Below are 19,638 nucleotides of genomic sequence, written 5' to 3'. Positions count from 1 at the left end.
ACCATCCCAGTTTTTAACTGAATCCCAAACTTAAGGTCAATGCTCTATCCATCTGGCAGTGTTGGACTCAAGCTTCAGTGGGCTTTATGTTTTGAAACATACAAAGTTGCATTTTAGATACACATGTAACCAGAAATAATTCAAGAACAGCATCACTGGGCTCTGGTTTGTGAAAAATTGACAACCACCCTGGAGCAACAGAGAGTGTAGGAGATAGGACTACTCAGACACCTCTGGGGAGCACCATCAGGACATGGGAAATCCCAAAAGGAAGGGTACTCTGCACGTATTATACATAGCAACAAAAAAGAAAATCTGCACTCAGTTGTTTATGTGGCCTTGTGTGACATGAATACAAAGGTTTATAGGTCTAATTAATTAAGACAACCCTATCTTATAAAAAATTGTTGCAAGTGAAATATTCCCCAGAATTTGTGGCTTGGTTGCTTCACTTCTCCAGCAAGCTATTTATGAAAGATTACACACTGTATCTATATGGAGCACACACTTTCCATATATGTTTGCTTGCTTAGATATTAAAAAAAAATAATCAAATGACTGCAGCCTGAATTTAAGGGATTAAAAAGGTCTGCAACTTTTTAATGCTACTCATTTTCTTTTTCTTGGAAAAAAGCCACAGTAAAACCATATAGCCAAAAGCGCTTTATTTCACAATTAGCCATATAACCAATAAGCATAAAATGGTGGCTATAATATTGTTGTTCAAAACAGTTCCAAACCCCAAGAAAATGATACTGAAAACATTAACCAATATATTTTATTCCTATAAAAATAAAAAAGAAAAATGATACATTCATTTCAAGATGTGTCTAAGTTTTTAAACAATAAATTAAGCTTTATAGTATCAACATGAATTTACATTTCAAATGATTTAAAAGAAAAGTACAACTTAGGATACAAAATAAACTCTTTCCTTACCTTCCAAACACATCAAATACATTCTTTTATTTCTTTAATGCACTGGCACCTAAAATCTCTGAAGAAGAAACTATAGAATGCTACAGAAACAACCATTAAAAAAAAAATCCAACAAAAACACATACAGCCAGAGTCACCGAAAGGATATTATCTTCCAAGGTTTTTCTATATCTCTAACAAAAACACTAACAGAAAATATAAATGTAGTGACTAGAATAGTGTAATCTTTTGCAAAACCTGGAAAAAAAACCCCAAAGCTAAACCTTGTCTTTCCCAGCTGTTATATAATTTATTCCAGTCCTATTAAGCAACATTTCCCTATCAGTTGTAATGAAGGTCAATTTTCACCAATACATCATTTGTTACTATGAATGCCTGGCAGATTTTCAAAGCCTCGATAAGACTGTCCCCATTATTTATCTTGTATCTCTCTATTAAGGTTACACAATGAAGTGTGAAAACCTAAATAAATTATGTTTAGGACTCGCTGCACAGGTCACTGGAATATAGGCATTGATACTTGTCATTTATTTTGAAAATTAGGATTTGAAATACAGTTACCTTTGAGCACATATACGAATTCTCCATCTAATTTCTACAGACAGTAATTTAAAATCTAGGGAAGCAATAGTTATACCAAGTTTTCATTCATGTATGCAAAGCTCTGTTTCAGAAGGGCACTGATCAAGGATAACAACTGCTGCCATGCTAACCTGTTGCTTAAATGAACAAAACGAAGCCCACAGAAATGAACAAATTAACACTGCTGGTCTGAGCTTTTTCTTCTGGAATTAATGCAGGGCTTCAATGCTCTTGCAAACTCATATAGATACACCTGATCTAACTTTAAACTGCACTGCTCAGGTTAAAGAATAAAAGCACAACCCCACTAAGGTCAGTATCGACTGCTGATTTACTGAGCGGGCTTTCAGCCTCTTCCCTAAGGAAGGAACACCCTTCTCCTTCCAGTCTGCAGCAAGGACTTACGAAGCAGGATTGCAACCAACCCTTCACAAGAAGGTTGAGAAATTAACTGGGCAATCAGGTCAGTGTTGACTTTTCTGTGCTTTAGTGGCCATACTGCTTATTAGTTGAGAGCTAGTTTGGTTTATGACTACGTAAGAAGCACCTACAGCTTGCTTTTTTTACAGAGAAACTATTTTTTCCTCATAAAAGGTATATGTGTTTTGTATAGATTTTGGTAAACAGTCCTTCCTTACTTGAAGATTCAGATTTTGTTTGTTTGGTTTTTTTTAAAGCGTCAGTTGTAGCTTAGTACAAGAAGACTTCCTGACGCTTGGGAGAGCAAGGTCCAAAGACTTCCTATTTACAAAACTGTTATTCTGGAAAAGGCTGATAAATACGGTGCTACACTGGTTTCAGTCGGTAACTGATGTTAGGTAACGGATTTATAGATCTAGAAAAACATGTGTTCCCTCTTAATATGTGTGGCAGTCTCACTAGTTAGCTAGTCAAATTCAGGTTCCATTTACGTCTCAGAAAGGGACACCAAATGAAAACAGACAAAAATTTTAGAAGGAAAAAATTCCAGTTTTGTTTAATATTACTTAAAAGCACAAAGCAGTAAACGAGGAAAAAGTCCAACTTACAATCCCACCAACAGGGGGGGATTTCTTTACTAAAATTATTTACTAAAGATACTGCTCCAAGAGAACTGATGCGGTTGAAACATACCAAAAGTGTTCTGCAAAGGGAAAAAAAATCATGCATTTCCAACCCCTACCTTATCTGTTAAAAACATTTTCATCCACGCAAAATATTACTTTTTGAAAATAAAACCCAGGTCTTATCTGCCCTGAACAAAGCATTTCCTACATACTTTTTCAAAATATCTTTATGATGTTTACCACTGTTAGCAGCACTGTTTAAATTCCTCAGAAAGAAGCTCAGTTCAGGCTGGTCTGACCACCACATTGCACCTTCAGGTGTAAGTAGCATCCTGTCTTAAGCAACAGCGACATCACCTCGCCTGTCTACGACAAAGCCAGATTTACAGCTGTGGGAAACCTCAACGTGTTTTTATGAGGTAAAACAACGACAAGTCAAGAAAGGACATCATGACAGGCAAGAAAACAGAAGCTACGCAACTAACAGTAAACTGAATTGTTTCACTAGTGTCTATTAAAATTAATGCTTTAATATATTAAGTAAGAATTTCATCTAAGATTCAAAACCTGCAGCTAAGCTCAAAATAACACATAATCTAAGACTCTTATCCAAGCAGTCTGCAACAAAATTAGGAGAGTCACTAAAGGCACATCCTACTTCCCATTCCCTAAGCTACCTCTTGAGATGAATTTGTCTTTTGGGGGTGAAGGGTGGTGCGGGGAGAAGACAGACAACAGTTACTGGTTTCTTAATTACAGCCAAGACTAAACAAGCACTGTCAACTGTTCACACAATCTTTTTCCATGATATTCTTCGCCTTCAACAACTGCTCAACATATCAGTGACCAAATCAGACCGCTGCTATCACAGGGTTAGTCTGAGCTGGAAAATGGTTAGATCTATCAATATCATGTGCTACTCCTTCCTTTTCATTCAGAGAAACTTCCTTTCTCTTTTTGTAAGACCACAAATTTCAGTGATTGTGGGTACCGCTGTTTGAAGCTTGTATAGCTACTGAACAAATGGAACATTAAACATGTCAAAGTACACTAAAACTAAATCATACACTGCATTAGATTGCCTATTCAAACTGTTCACATAATACTATTGTTAAAACAGTCATCTGAGATGGCTTAACACTATCAGTGTCAGAACTTAAATGCAAGAGAATCCATTTAACCCAAATGTTATGTTTTATGTAATTAATTAATCATTCACTTGGCTATCAACTGCCTCTGAACAAAGTTATTTCATGACACAGTTTTATCTTCTATATAGTTTCAATTAATAAATGTTTTTAACGAAGTAGACTAATTGCAGGTTACCAACTGAAATACAAACAACTCCCAGCGCATGTTCCTTCTGGAAAGGCTTTATGTGAAGGAGTGAAATAAACTTGTACTTAAATGCTACATTTCAAGATATGAGAATAAATCCATTCTCACTGAAATAACTACGTTTAAATTTTGATTTATTGAGCATGAACCATGCATGTCTATTTTCAACGTTTTCAGTCACTGGACCATTTATGCATTTAGTCTGACATTTAAGAACACTATCTACAGGGAAGAACTTATGTTGTAAAACAGTATCATATGCTTGTAATAAAGAAAATGCATAGTTTGATAGGTATTTCAGATCTACAGTTCTTTTGAAAGATATACATATTTATATATTTATTTAAACAAGTATTGCATAGTGGAAAAAAGGAGGAGGAAAAAAAGAGAACCAACTGTCACAAAACCCAAGTGTATTGAAGAACTATTGCTGAATTCTTAGGTACATTTTGATTGCATATAATTTAGTACCAACACCTAAAAGACAGGATTATCGAAAGCAAAACCCTGGATTACAAAATTATTTTTTTTCCAAAACACCACCAGTATTCAAGGTTTGGTTGTATTTTAATGATTTGTATTTCATACATCCTGTTACACAAAAGGCATTCATGGTTTATGGCACCATTTTTCTTATTTTCAATACAAGGTAAGATCTGTCCCTCCCACCTCTGTTCTCAGAAGTGTTCCCCTGTGATATTTCTGAAGAGACTGAATAGGCATTATAGTTACTTCTGTATCAAATATAAAGCTACTTAGTTAAAATCTGGTTAATTCTGAAGAATAAATGTTAGTGTATTTCACAGTGATGAAAATCTCAAAGGCTTATTACTCCCTCTTCATCCATCGCCCATGCTAGACATTTTAGATACTTATTGTCATGATCACACAAAAAGGCAAAATCGAGGTTAAAACTATTTATGAAGGTTACACAGAATCTTGACTTCACAGCATTTTCTGCTATTTGTCAATTGATTGACAGTTACTAATTCTGTGTTAGGAGTTTGGAGTTTTAACTCCTACCACCCCCAACCCCACCCCCACTCCCAAATTCAGTCAACTCTGTGTCTTTTTAATTTCCTAACTTTGTGGAAACAAAAGCCAGCATTAAGACTATGTGTTCATAACTATGCTTTCATTGCAAGATCAGGTCTAAGGCATATATCATTCAGTGCAAAGTCATCACACACAGAGAGAAGACAAAACCCCTTCATTCTCCCCTATGGACCCTACAGGTACATGTGCAAAACCCAGCAAGACTGAAATAAAGATGGACACAATGCACAAGATACTTGTGTAGTTAATATTTGCTCTATGGTTTAAAAAAAATAATCAAATATTACAGAGATTACTATTTTTAAAGTTTTGAGTAGTCTCTCAGCAGCCAACAATCTCAAACAAATTATTAAAACCCAAGTAAGAATTCGTGAATGATATTATTGAAGCCATTTAAGTTTTCCAGAACAAGAGCAGCATTTGTTGTCACAATACAACCATCATCATTTACACACAGACAGACTAATTTAAGTCAAGGCTATACCATGTATCTTGAGACTGGAGTTATATAAGGAATAAATTTACAATGTTTGGGTAAATACATATTCAACATGAAGAAACATAAATAGCAACAGGAATATAGCAATAACTTTGAACACAAATAAATTGTAAGTTTAATCAAATACTTCCACGAAAAAAACAGATGTCACAAAGAAATACTCTAAATATTTTCCTACTATTTATTTTCTTGGGGTGTTCCTCCTTGCCTTTTTCACTTCCTGACAAACTATTAATTGCAAGTCATGCCAACTACAAGGGATGACTTTGAGACCGGGGCACAACAAAACTTTAGGGGGGGGAAAAAAAAGGAAAAAAAGAAAAAAAAAATGTTTTAACAGAAAGGTACACACACATAACAAAAGGGAGGCTTTTGTTAACTACCCAGCAGGCACAGATTCTTTAGTGCCCACAACTCCTCACATGGGAAAGAGCCACTAGGTTTTCTCACTGCTCAGTACTCTTAAATAGCAGCAGGAAGCCTGCACTTGCACAAAATTTTTCCACGTGCATTTTTCCAAAAAGCTTCCTGAGCAGCATGTGCATGTGCAGTATCATTTTACATTTAGAGCCACAGACAGATTGAACGACCTGATGCAGTTTAGCAAGTTAAGAGTGAACCAGAGTTATGGTCTCTTGTCTTCCAATCTGTGCCCAGATAATCAAGCAAGAGGATAATGATCCAAAGTATTACAAAAACTTCAGTGCAAGTGAAATCTGGAATGCAGTACATAAGAATGAGCACAAACTTATTCACCCTCCAACCTAACAAAGCCAAGAAGCTTTCCATGTTGCCAATTATGCTGCATGTTCCAACTAAAACTCTTTTTATCAATAAATAGTAACCAGGTATCTTCTTTACCTATATCTAATAATGTAATCTTGAAGAAAGGACCAAGCCTATAAGAAGACAAGTCAGCAATTTAGCATACCCTACATTCACTTTTCAGCTGTCTCCTAGGGAAAAAAAACCATAACCTTCTGGTAACATGAGAGATGCATATTGTACAGCTGTGGCAGTTTCTATAATGAAACGCCAGATATAAATCATAATATCCATAATACAAACCATAATTCTAAAATATATATGAATATGTGTGTGTATATATCTCTCTAAAAAGAAAATTATCTAATTTTCTCTTTTATACACATATAAACATCTAGCTAATATGCCCCATAATTTTTTTTTCCTTATTTAGGTCTAATCTTCTAAATAACAGAATTTTAAACATCCTCTTAGAATATTTTTCTGAAACACTATTCAAAAATGAATGTCAGGGTAATCAAAAAACACACACAAAATAAATTAACGTCGTACAAATGTGGTTATATTGTCCAGAAAGTCCAATTCTCCCATTTGAAATGAAATGGAGACCAGTGTACCTTAGGGTGAATTATTCATCAATGTACAAATTCATTCTCTCGTTCCACGTAAATCTTCATATGAATTTAGCTGCATTTCCAGAAAGCAAGAAACACAGTAAACCCGCAGAACTCTTGCAAAAGGAATTGCATTTCACTGGATAAGAGCAGTTTTTGCTGAAGGGCAGCAAGTCAACATTTTACCACCATCTGAACACTAGCAACATCTGTGCCCTTGTAAGCTTCACACCTTGAATTAGCAGCAACATATTTGATGGGTTCAGTAGTAATTTTTCTTCCAGTATTGGATTAGACTACTTTGCATATACAGTAAGTCAAAAGCCTAGTAGTTGCGTGCAACATTTATCCACATTTACATCTGAGAACTCATAAATACACATGGAAACAAAGGTGACAGAATTAAAACTCATTTTAAGTTAAAAACTTTTTCAGTCCACATACGGAAACAGCAGTGAAAAACAAGTATAAAGGAGATAGACAGCAGAAACAGAAGAAAAGGAGTACAATCACTAAAACCGTTAAGAAGTAGGTCACTGTTAAAAGGGCAAGTTGCAAAGAAAGTAGATCAACAGAAGATGTAGACTGTACCATCTGCATAAATGCTTAAATGCAGCATTATTTTGCATGTCACATACAGTCGATGTGATTTCTAAGAAGCGTATTACAACAGCTGGCATAGTTGCTAATAGATTTATGGTAACTGAATACTTAATTTCTCCAGCTCTTAATGTACAGTAGCTATGCATTAGCCTTTAAAGCTCTTCATTGGTCTTTTAGAAGTCAATCTTTCATTTCCACGAATATTTAGTGTCCCAATAAGAAAGTTACAAATATTCACCTTCAATAAACTTCCATACCAAGATACCAAATACCTTCTTAAGCTGAATCATTTCAATACTATGAGTCTTCTTTTTGCTATTTTAAAGGACACAAGGATGTTTGTAACTTCCAAACTGAAGGGTGTTTTAAGGCAGTAAAAGATGTATTAAGGTTTCCATGATTGTTTATGGCTGTCTATGTGAATAAAGCATATTACACACAATTGCTCTCATATTTATCTACATGATTTCATCATACTGTACATGATTTAGCAATCTTCTTGGGAAATTTAAAGTGCCACAGTTCAAATGTGCTCATCTGCCTTTTCATGGGCTTCTAGTCCATTCTAGTTGCTTTCAGAAACAAGCCCTTGTTTTATTTAAAGAGCAGTCTTTTTAGGGGGGGGGGGGGAAAGAATTCATCCTTCACTGCTGTGCTAACTGGATTCCAGTGGTCGAACCAATCCTTCTTTGTAAACACGAAGAATAGCTTCACAAACAAATTTGTACTGACTCTGCGTAAGAAAGAAAAAACGAACAACATTTATGGATGATTATTTAAACTCCCGATTATACGGTAGTATTCAACAGGACTAACAGTCTCACTACTTTCTATTCAATGACACGAAAGGAGATGCAGAGGTGGAAGGAGAAAATCCAGCTCTGCTGGCTATGTTCACAGTAAACAAAGGTAACATTTACTCTTCTTTGAAGGACAAGCATTAAAAAATCTCACACCAAGGAAAACACATCCCCAAATTTAAAAGAACACATGCTTAAATTCCAGGGAATAGGATTTATTTTAAAAGCTATGCAAATTTACATGATTCTTCTGACTAAGTTTAAATAACAGACTAAGACTAGTTATGTTCTTTATACACGCTATCTATTTTTTTTGTAGTTATCTCATTATTACAAGTATTCTAACCTTGCCAATCCTACAGTTACACATTATTGGGCACACTTACGTGACCCAAAATACATGTGAAGTTACCATATAGGATATATAGGTCCAACTGCCTTGATAAAACCTTTTTTTTTGTTCTCCAAACCACCTACACTGTAACAGAAGATGGAGTCACTTTATTTCCAATTTCTGATCAAACCACACATCTCCTTTTGTAACAAAGTGGGATCAAAACCATTGGAATGAGTATTTTTGAAGAGTAGCAGCCACATGAATTCTTCTGTCACCCAACGCTTTGAGCTCATTTAGTGCTTATGAAGGCTTCACAAATTAGATTAGTATTTCTTGCCTGAGTTACACTATTGCAAAGACTATTTCTTCCATGATCTTGTGATGTACCTATTTATTAGAAGCAATTAGCTTGTGAGGTTCTTTCTGAAAAGCGATACAAGGAGACATTAGCAATAGGACTAATGCAGAACTAAAAATCCACATAGCCTGAATAAATTTTTATGACTAACACAGTCCTGAGAATGCTAGATGATGGAAATTTAAAAGAACTCAGAAAGATCAAAGCATACCTCTCCTCCCAAAGTATTTTCCACCATTGTGAAAACCCCAAAATGAACACCTTTATCCCAAGCTCCATGTCCTATATTCACAGGAGCGCAGATTCACATTTTCTAGATCCCTTTTTACATCTTTGAAATGTTCCCTCAGCTGCCCTTGCATGTCAGCTCCCATCAACTCTTCAGGAGCATCTGGAAACATTCCTCCGATATCCCCCAAAGGACAGGGCTAAAAGATAAGGCTAGTACTGTAAAGGACCTTATGTTACACTTAAATACTAGCAGTTAGGAATGTTATTCTTGTCCATAACCTGCAATACTTAAGGAAAACAGGGGGATGGAAATTATTTTTCTGCATCTTGATTTTCCTGCCTTTTTTTAAAAAAACTTTTCAGTCAATTACTCCCACCTTCAGTATCATTCTGTTCTTTTGTCTTTATTTCTTAATTACCTTGACTTTCTCTTCATTGTTATTGTCATTTGCAGATTTCTACTGCCTGAACAACCCAAGTGTGATATTTAGCTCCCTGTTCAATGCCTTGTTAACTTGTGTGATCATGTTACTGAACAAATAAGAATAAGCACTTCAGTGCTGCTTCCTGACTCAGAGACTCTGACTACTTGTTTTCTCTGCTCTTATCTGTTGCATATATTCTTACTGCTCACTCAGCTGATGGCTAGTTCCATTATGTATGTCCTAAAGCATTGCTTTCTGTATTGATTAGTACCTCTAATTTCTCTTTAGTATAACCTAATGGTTAGGTTTTGTTTTTTTTTTTTTCAATGAAAGGCCATAGAGTTACACAAATTTTATTGTAGCTTTATTATTTTTGTTGAAGCTTTTGTTTTGCTGTTCCTGATGACCAAATTACAGGTCTTTGAGAAACTACAGCTTTCACATGATTAACAGCAGCCACAAAACTGACCAGTTAATAGCTCTCACGAGTTCGTTCTTACTTACTGAGTATATCCTGTCTGGTATTAACTCGCAAGATGCATCTGGCTATATGTATCATCTTACAATTGCAGCACACACACAATTCCCACAGGGCAGTGGAGCATGCTTCAGGCAAGGCTATTACAACTGAACAATCCCTAATGGCTTCTCCCAGAAGCCCTAAGCTGAATATCAAATATGAGCAGTGGGGCTAGCTGGAATGCAGGCATGGGAATGCAATAGAGAACTCAGGATAGATCAAAATGTTAACATGCTGCTCTTTGGTATTCTGTTTTCTCACAGTGGAGTGCTTGCTTTTGTGTCCCATTTACAGCACAGTATGCCAGTTCTGCTCATTGGCTTTTCACAACAGTATCTGCATACTTCAGAAATAACAAGTGAATTTGGTTTTCACAGTATTGCTGCTACAGATCATCCCTCTCCTGATTCTGCTGACAGTGAACTGTGGAATACAGCAAGCAAGGTAAAGAATCCTATTTTAGATACTCAGTTTTCCACACGTGGGATCTGATCGTTAAGTGTATTTATTGCTATTCCCCATATTCTTCAGTTACACCAAACTGTGGAGTGCAAGGACAATTACAACCAATTACTGTTTTAACAGGAGGGACTTGGCCTTCTGGCAAGCTGAAGTTTACTTAAGATTCTCACGTATGACTCAAAAAGACTGCCACCTCTAGAAAGTTTAAGCCTGAATTGTCTCAGTTCATTTTAGAAACTGAGGAGCGTAGATGTGTACAACTCTGGAAGTCAACATTCAACTGCCTTAAACTTGAGGCTAGTGTTTCTCATCCCATGACATCCTTCATCATAAGCTCAGCTTCCATTTCTGCAAGGAACGGGCAGGGGACTGTTCAGATAACTCCCTTCTCAACCCTGCAGCCCCAACGCACTTCCAGACAGCGCGCTTACACTGCAATAAAGAAGAGTGCCAGCAGCATGTATGAACAATCTCTGCTCACAGAGCACTCTAATACTACACACAAGCAACCATAACTCCTGGCACTTTCATATGCTTTGATAACACAGGACTTCTCCCCCATCTAGTCAGTTATAATGCTAGCTCCTGCAGTCATTAGCCTGTTAATGAACAGTATTTGTCTTTGCAAGTTACCTTCTTCCTTCTCTTAATCAAGTGAAAACCAAGGCATTTTCTTCTGAAACGAGACACAGAAATGCCCAATTTAACTGCTGACTTTGTGGGTCTCTTTACTTCCATTTGCCCCAGGGCATTTTGCTCTCTGAGATAACCCACAGTTAGTATTCTGTCATCCAGCCTCTAATCAAGAAAGCAGAGCCTCCCATCCTTCATCCTTGGTCTCTAATGTCAGTATGTTAATTTCCAAAGCTGATGCAACATTGACCTCATGATCTCAAATTATCTTTGACCCACTTTCATCTTAAAATCACTGATTTTAATATTTCAGTTATTGATACTACCCAACTTTTCCTGAATTTCATTCTTGCCCTTCATTTTTCCAAAGTGGAGCTGTGGCACAATTTAAAAACATACAGATTTTGTTCCTATTGAATTTCTTTTCCTGAAGTGGCCTCTTGATGAGCCACTTCCCCTCTTCAAATCATTCCGCAGAACCTCTAATTTTACCTTCAGTTTAATATCTTTCCTATATGGCTCTGTACTAGAATGAAAAGCAAAAAGTTATTCTAGTTTCTTGCAGAGAATTTAGACAAAGGACCATGAACAGATGATTTTTGTGTAAGTCTGACTTTGTGCATTGTAACCACCTGCAGTATATGGAAATCAATTATCTTTCAATGGCAATGTAAGAAGTATTTACAAAAAAGTTAAATACAAACCTCAGAAGCAAAGCATCCTTTGGCACCATGCTATGTTACGCTAAATGTAGGAAGCACGAAATATACTGGCAGCTGAAGACTCATACAACTAGGTAATTAAAAAATTATATATATATAATTTTATATATATATATGTATATATAAAGAAAATGAGGCTTCCTCTCCATCACTTACTGATGTTTGCACCATCATAGCTCGCTGGTCTCGCATTTTTCGTACAATATCCAGCGGATAGACAGGTTGGTTTCTTTCAATTAAGCACATGGCTGTTTCCATAGTGACCAATACACCAGTGCGACCGATTCCAGCGCTGGGAAGTGTAACAGAAAAACAGTCTATAAAATTAGGTTTTTGCATTGCACCAGATTCATATCCTAGTCTTAATACTAGGATGCTAAATAGCCTCAGAAATTATAGGAAGACTAATAAAATTAGGACAGAGCATGAAGCTTAGCTTTAAAGTAACTTCAGTAATATTTCCTTCCAATTATTGAAAATAATTTTTTAATAAATAAAACTAAAACATCATTTAAAGTAAATGGATTTTTAACAATTATACATGCTTACAAATCTCCATATATTGGTTTGGTATTTTTGACTAAAAAAGGTATGAACTAATTGACTGCTTTTTGACAGGCACTTGAACAGCAGAAAAAATCCACTTCGCAGTACCATTCATAATGACGTTACAACAGTGGTAGAAAATAAAATTGGGGAACAAATTCCATTACAAATTATCAGCTTTGTGATAATTATGTGACTAAGCTATTTCACCAAAAGGTTGCAGGAAAAAGTGAGAGAAAAGAAACTCATCCTTTAGATACAACAACTCCAATGCTTCTGTCTTCAACAACTACTGCTGGTCTTGCACAGTTAAACATTTTCATCTAGTTCAAGAAATCTCCTGTCCTGCAGACAAACTTTTCAAAGCAAACACTTATTCTAAGGCTGAAGCAAATCGAGGATCAGAATTCTAGAACACAAGTACCTGCAGTGTACAAGAACCGGCTCATTTTCTACTCTCTTGGGCCTCATACAGGTCACAAACTCCAAGAAGTCCATTGAGTCATCAGGAACACCATGATCAGGCCAAGCAACATACTGGAGATGGGTGACAGTGTGTTGTTGTTCTGTCTAAAATACAGTAAGGTTTTCAAAAAGTGTTCAGCGTTATGACTCCTGCATTGATATTTACTATATACAAGTCACACTTTTCCCTGTAAATGTATTCTGTGGATATTAAGATGCGTATGATGCAAAAAATGTTTGCCATTTTAAAATTCAGAGGTAAGTATGAACACAAAATTTTTAGAAAGCGTGCAAAAGGTGTAACATTTTCTAAGTAAATAAGATCATGTTTAACTTCTGTGATCTAAACAGATTTTAATCTTCTGAATTTATTTACTGTTGACCTCTAATACCTTGAAATCAATGATTCCCTTGAGGTAAAATGCTTAAGACTTCCGTATAATAGTACTATAGTTAAGAACATGCTAGAAGAAACAGCTGAAAACAGCAGAACTATTGAGAACAGTAACAAAATAACAGGATCTTGGGCCTACACAATCTACTCCAAATAGTCTGTGTTTACTTACAGATTCAGTTACAATATAAAATTGCCTGCAACATTTGTGACATCTCATTTCTTTTAGAAAACAATATATATTGTTCATACATACATGTTCATTGTACATATATGAATGATTTTCTGTATGACCGATAGAAGGATACTTTTCACTAACCACACTGCTTCCATACAGAAAAGATTCTGTTGTATGAAGAGTTCTTTTTCCATTTGATTATACCTAAAAAACCTGGTTTTACAGAAGTTCTTTCAGTTTAGCTTTTTGACGACTTTGATTGTGAAATCACTCAACCATCTTTGCATTCAGATTGAGCTCAACTGTTATGTTACAGATGCAACCAATGGTTAGGGTGGAAAGGAAAAAAACTAAGGCGCTTCTGGGCTCTACTGTACCATACAATGAGGATCTCACTCTTTACAAACTGAGACAAGTCATTTTCTTTATTTCTTCGACACATTTAGCAACAGTTAAACTGTTTCCTGCATTTTATCATTGTCCATTACTAGAATTAACATTTGACACCCTACTGAAAGAAAACTCTCCTTTATCACTGTTATAGTCTATAAAAGCTGGCCTCTCTCTAGTGGTCCATGCAAGAATGTTTTCATGGTGCTAGCGAATTTAGGAGGGTTTTTTTCCCTTTTCTCTGAAGTGCACAACTACTGAAATATAAGACCTGTTATAAATGCCTTCAACTGCTTGCTTTCCTCTTCCACTTGAGGATGTGGTTCCACTTCCAGGACCAGGTTAGTGAGCTACAGAACACAGCATAACTACTGCCTACGTACCAAGTAGAGTCCTAGGACATGCATTTATTTCAGTCAAAGTAATTTCAGAAATTTACAATTACCTGCAGGGACATGAAGGAAAACAACATAGCTCATACTTATCTTCCTAAAGGCGGCGCCTGAGCAATCACAATTAAAAGGTCTAGCATAAGGCCCAAGTGGACAATGCAACCTAACATCAATGACCAAGCTTGCTGCAATACAAATGGCATTGGGATGTATCATTAAAAAGACCCCACAATGACTGGGATCTCTGCAAGAAAAAGCATTGCCTTTTTCTACTTGGCTTTGCTGCCATTGTGCAGTTGAGCTTGATCAAATGATTACACTTAAAGTTTTTCTGAAATGCCACAGATTGAAAAAATATAAAAACGTGACAAGAAAATGTCATTAAGAAGTCCTCTTTTGCAAATCTGCACATGCTTAATCAGAACCTCTTCAAAAGGGAAATGAGATAATGCAGCAATTACATGTAAGAGTTCGAGCTGATTCTCTTAAATCAGAGATGTTTTGAATTACAGCATTCAGATGAAACAAAGACTTGACTCATTCTAAAATTATCCAAGAGTGAGTATCCAGTCACCTTCCATGTGCACCAAGAACTTCAAGCCATGCATCATGGATAAGTGCTAGTGGCATACCCAAGAACCACCCACAGTGATCTTTAGCATCAAAAGCTATTTTACAGGGTCAGAAAAACTGAAAGGGTTAACTTAGTTTTCACTTATCAGTAATTCAGGATCATATATAGTGAGTTGTATTTATTTTAAATAGTTCATAGACATTAAGTATAACAAGTATGTTATATAACTTATTCTGAGTAAGAATACACTGTAAGAGCACGCACTTAGTCCTTCATCCTCTCTTGGTGTGATCATCTTAATTTTCTGTTTTGTGCCCTGTTCATCCCTAGAGACCAGCACAGTTGTTTGTTAATTATTCCAGGTACGTCTCAAGCTTCAGTACAGTTTTCTAGTTATTTGTGTTAAGATGTAAACAGTTTTGATTCTTTTGGTTGAGCTCTTCTGAGATGGGTTAAATTGTCAAAACTTGACCATTACATCACTTGCTTTTTAAAATACACCAGAATTTTAAAATACTTCATTTCTTTATTAGTGCGTTAACCTATTGTAAACTGTAGTTATATTCATAGGTCAGAACTAGTTTTTCCAATTCTAATATTTTTAAGTCTCATGCAGAAGATATCAAATCAGTACTCAGTCCCACTGTTTTTAGTGGGGTTTTTTGGCTTTGCTTATTTTATTTTTTTTAAATATAAAATCTTCAAGTCTTTACACTCATAATGACAGTCAGCTTTCAAATTCAGAAAATGTCAGCCAAATATCACCACACATGAAAATAATGCAGTAAAAGACCATCTAACATTAAAAAAGTGCTAGAATTATAGTTACTGGTCCCATAGTTATAGCCCCACTGTACATGTCCTATTAACAATACTTATTTTTAAACACACCATTTTTTCCAGACCTTGCTTTGTACAAATGTGCTAATGGATGATAAGAGGTAGCTTCTCATTATACTGAAGTTGCTGTTCATACCATTATTCTCTGCAAGTCAGCTTAAATCCTTTCTACAGATTTTTTTCTTTTGCACTAAGGTTTTCAGTGACAGTCATTACTGTAGCATCCTAATGACTGAAAAAAATGGAGAATTTACCTTTATAAAATCTGGCTTTATTAGCCCTGTTTCATAAGTCTAAAGTTACAGAAAGTGAGACAGCAAGAATTGCTCCTGGCCCGGTTGCTGTTTTTGCCTAATCTGATACTACAGACCTTGTTGTTCCAACAGTATTAAATATTTTTTGCACTCAGAGTGGACTGATTCTAATTGAATTTATGTATTTGGTATTTCCACAAATCAGCTTAAAAATGGTGCATTCAAAAAAATGGTTTCAAACAATTTACGAACTCCAGTGACACTTTTGGATTACATAATTTGCCCAGTTGATCATCAACCATTTGGCCAACATTTAGCTGCTTCACAGCACTGACCCACATTTACATGGCAAGCAGCTACAAAGGTCTACGACATCATATCTGTCCCAAGGAATTTGTTACTATCCTTCCAATAACGGTTATTGTTGCTGCAGCAAAGGTATCAGCCAAAAAAAAAAAAAAAAATAAAAAAAAGATGTACTTGGACTTACTCCTCCTGTGAAATTTCAAGACATTTTACTGCAAAAGCAACTTCATTGTGCTTAAGCTAACATCCTAGACTTTGCTCGGAAACACTGGGTAAAGACACTTGATCTTTTCTAATTAGCCTGACATTGGGATTGCAACTCCTCACAAAGCAACTCCTGACAAAGTAAAGGGCTGTCAGAGGTAATGCTTCAAATTGCTGCTGTAACACTTGCAAAAAAATCTCATTAAGAGTTTCAGCCACAAAAAATAGCCATTCTTCATCCTTCTGTAGTTTGCAGCCTTGCTTATTATAATTAAATCACAAGGCAAGTTTCCTTGTTTCATTCTCCTAAAATGACTCTCCCCAACTAATAAAAGAATTGAGCTCCTCAGAAAAAAACACCCCACACAGCTTGGAATAATAATAGTCATATAGAAAGAAGGAAATTTAGGCTCGAAATGTCAATCTTAACTTTGACTTTTCTTAAAATCCAAGCAATTGATTTTGTATTTCACCTTTTCATTTCATTTCCTTTTTGGTCTAGGTTATAATATAATCTTCAATTAAAAAAAAAAACAAAACCAAGAACAGAAATCTCCTCATGTAGAACTACTTTAACCTTGACATGGTCATTATCTTCTAAGCAGGAAAAGGTATGCTCTTTGCTAGTGAGGTACACAAATATACCTTGAAAGCAGAGACTCAGTGATCAGGGGTAAAGACTAGTTTCGAAAGAGCAGATGCTTTGGCAGCGGCATTTGCCATTTCTTTGGAACACTGTTCCCACCTCATTATGCTTCTGTACACCCCTGCCACAACACTGTCCTGGCTTCAGCTGGAATAAAGTTAATTTTCTTCTCAGTAGCTGGTACAATGTTGTATTTCGGATTTAATATGAGAATAATGTTGATAACACACTGATGTTTTCAGTTGTTGCTAAGTAATGTTTATACTAGGTCAAGGACTTCACAGTTTCTTAGGGCCTGCCAGCAAGAAGCCTGGAGGGCCACAAGCCATCAGGAAGGGACACTGTGAGGACAGCTGACCTGAACTATCCAAAGGGGTGTTCCATACTACAGAATGCTCAGTATATAAACTGGGGGGAATTAGCCAGTGCTTGCTAGTTGCTGCTCAGGAACCGGCTGGACATTGGTCAAGGGGTGGTGAGAAATTGTGTTGTGCATCACTTGGTGTTTTCTTCCTCCTTTTGGGTTTTATTCCTCTCTTTCTCCCTTTCATTACAATGACTATTATTATTATATTTTATTTCAATTATTAAATTGTTCTTATCTCAACCCACAAGTTCCACCTTTTTCCTGATTCTTCTTGCCATCTCACTGAGGCGAAGGGGGCTGAGCAAGTAGCTGTGTGGTACTTAGTTGCTGGCTGAGGGTAAACCATGACACGCTTTTAATCTACTTTTGTTCTTCAGCTCTTTACTATTCATAACCAACTAGTTTTCTTCTACCACAAGTATTTGACAGAACAGAACACATTCAAAGTGCAGGTACTTTTCAGAGAAGCCTTTAAAATACCTCTGCAGTACAAGTTTGTTCAAAACATTTATGACTTAAGTCAAATTTATATAGATATCTTTGGAAAGAGAAAGTAATGAGGTCTTGTTTATTGTGCTGAAGCAAAAGTTTCAGTGAACCAATCTAAAAATATTTAGCATGAACAAACTCAACATTCCCCACTCCTCCAAACTGTTGTGTGACATGCATCTGGCAAGGAAGACAAATGGTGTGGAAAGCCTCAGCCCAAACAATTAGGATGTGTAAAAAATGACGAGAGATTCTGGTTTTAGCTGGTTATAGCAGAAAGTGCCGGTAGTATACTCATTTACATTGCTGCCTTTGTTTCCCTTCAGCAAACAGCAATAACCTTCCTCAGCAAAATTAATTTATGCTTAAGCTTCAGTTTGTGGAATTGCTGCATCAATTTTTTTTTTTTTCTTCAAACCATCCCCTCCATCACTGTGATGTCCATGCAAAGTGATAGTTTTTAAATTAAAAATAAGCTAACCTCCTGAAACCCCTCTATTTGCATTGTCCTTGTCTGCACAATCAGCCTAAACAGTCCAAATTATAACAAGTTATTGTCTTAATTACCTTGACCTGGGTTGTTTATAAGGTGTAAGCACTCTCTCAAGGTGCTCACTCCTTATTCATTATAGCAGTGGTATAATTAAGTGGTCTTTAATGGACGAAATTCAATCAAGTTTTAAACTTTTTTTTTTTTTTGAATGATTTAGTTTAGTTAATAAAACTAATCAGGTAGGACAATGACAGGGCACTGTGGAAACAACTAACAAGGTGTTAGTTAACAACTAATATAAGATGTGGCAGAATGAAAAAAGCACAACAGAGCAACATGCAAAATTACAGTTCTTCAAAGTTATGCGAGTAAGATGCTTCAGCAAGTATCATCTCCACAGCCTTACTAAGTTCCATGGCTGGGTTCTAGTCACACTTAACTGAAATAAAGAAAAATGTTCTTTTAAACAAGGAGAAGGTGCAAAAAAGTTTTTTTCAAAATGTAAATGGATGAAATTGGTGAGATTTAACGGGCAATGTTACATTACAAGACAATTATCTTAAAGGAACTGAATGAAAGTTTGCTTCATGCTTCCCATGCTATTTTTGCAGTGACTAAAAAGAAATTATCTTGGTTTACAAAACAGTGCACTGTGTGTTTAAGTTTGCACTCCTGCTACACAATTTCTTTCCTTTGGTCTGTTTGTTGTGGTCCCCAAAGTGTTTTGAAACTGTAAAAAAAAAAAATAATAAATAAAACCCGCCAAAACCAAACAACTGACCTAACACCACCCCCACCCCCCAAACCTAGTGCTTTATTTGCTTTTCTTTAATTTTGATAGAGGATAACATTCAACCTTGGTTTTAAATAGAAAAGGCACAAAATTAAGCCTTATTTTGTTTCATGAGGCTTAGAAAGATTACATATATTTCACACATTTGCAGATATTTACAAGAAGGGCAGGAAGGAGGATCTGGGGAGCTACAGGCCTGTCAGCCTGACATCGGTGCCAGAAAAGGCCGTGGAGAAGATCCTCCCGAGCTCTATCACACAGCACATGGAAGACAACCAGGGGATCAGGCCCAGCCAGCATGGGGTTATGAAAGGCAGGTCCTGCTTGACGAACCTGATCTCCTTCTATGACAAGGTGACCTGGCTAGTGGATGAGGG

General features: G+C 36.2%; 1 protein-coding gene across 3 annotated transcripts in view; it reads right to left on the bottom strand.

Moving 5' to 3' along the window:
* Window positions 1–650: 650 nt before the first annotated feature.
* Window positions 651–19,638, bottom strand: part of PTPN3 (protein tyrosine phosphatase non-receptor type 3) — a 106,206-nt gene continuing 87,218 nt past the window's right edge. For all 3 annotated transcript variants that reach the window (XM_080378148.1, XM_080378149.1, XM_080378150.1), the window contains exons 24-26: window positions 12,901–13,046; window positions 12,087–12,222; window positions 651–8,175 (exon numbers count right to left, since the gene is read on the bottom strand). In XM_080378148.1, the coding sequence (XP_080234274.1) occupies window positions 8,098–8,175; window positions 12,087–12,222; window positions 12,901–13,046 (360 nt within the window). In that variant the 3' untranslated portion in view covers window positions 651–8,097. The remainder of the gene's footprint in view (window positions 8,176–12,086; window positions 12,223–12,900; window positions 13,047–19,638) is intronic.

The sequence above is a fragment of the Falco punctatus genome (genome assembly GCF_963210335.1).
Source record: "Falco punctatus genome assembly, chromosome: 3".
NCBI classification, from domain to species: Eukaryota; Metazoa; Chordata; class Aves; order Falconiformes; family Falconidae; genus Falco; species Falco punctatus.
Note: the sequence above shows the minus strand (reverse complement) of the source record. Positions and strands in the feature narration are given on the sequence as shown.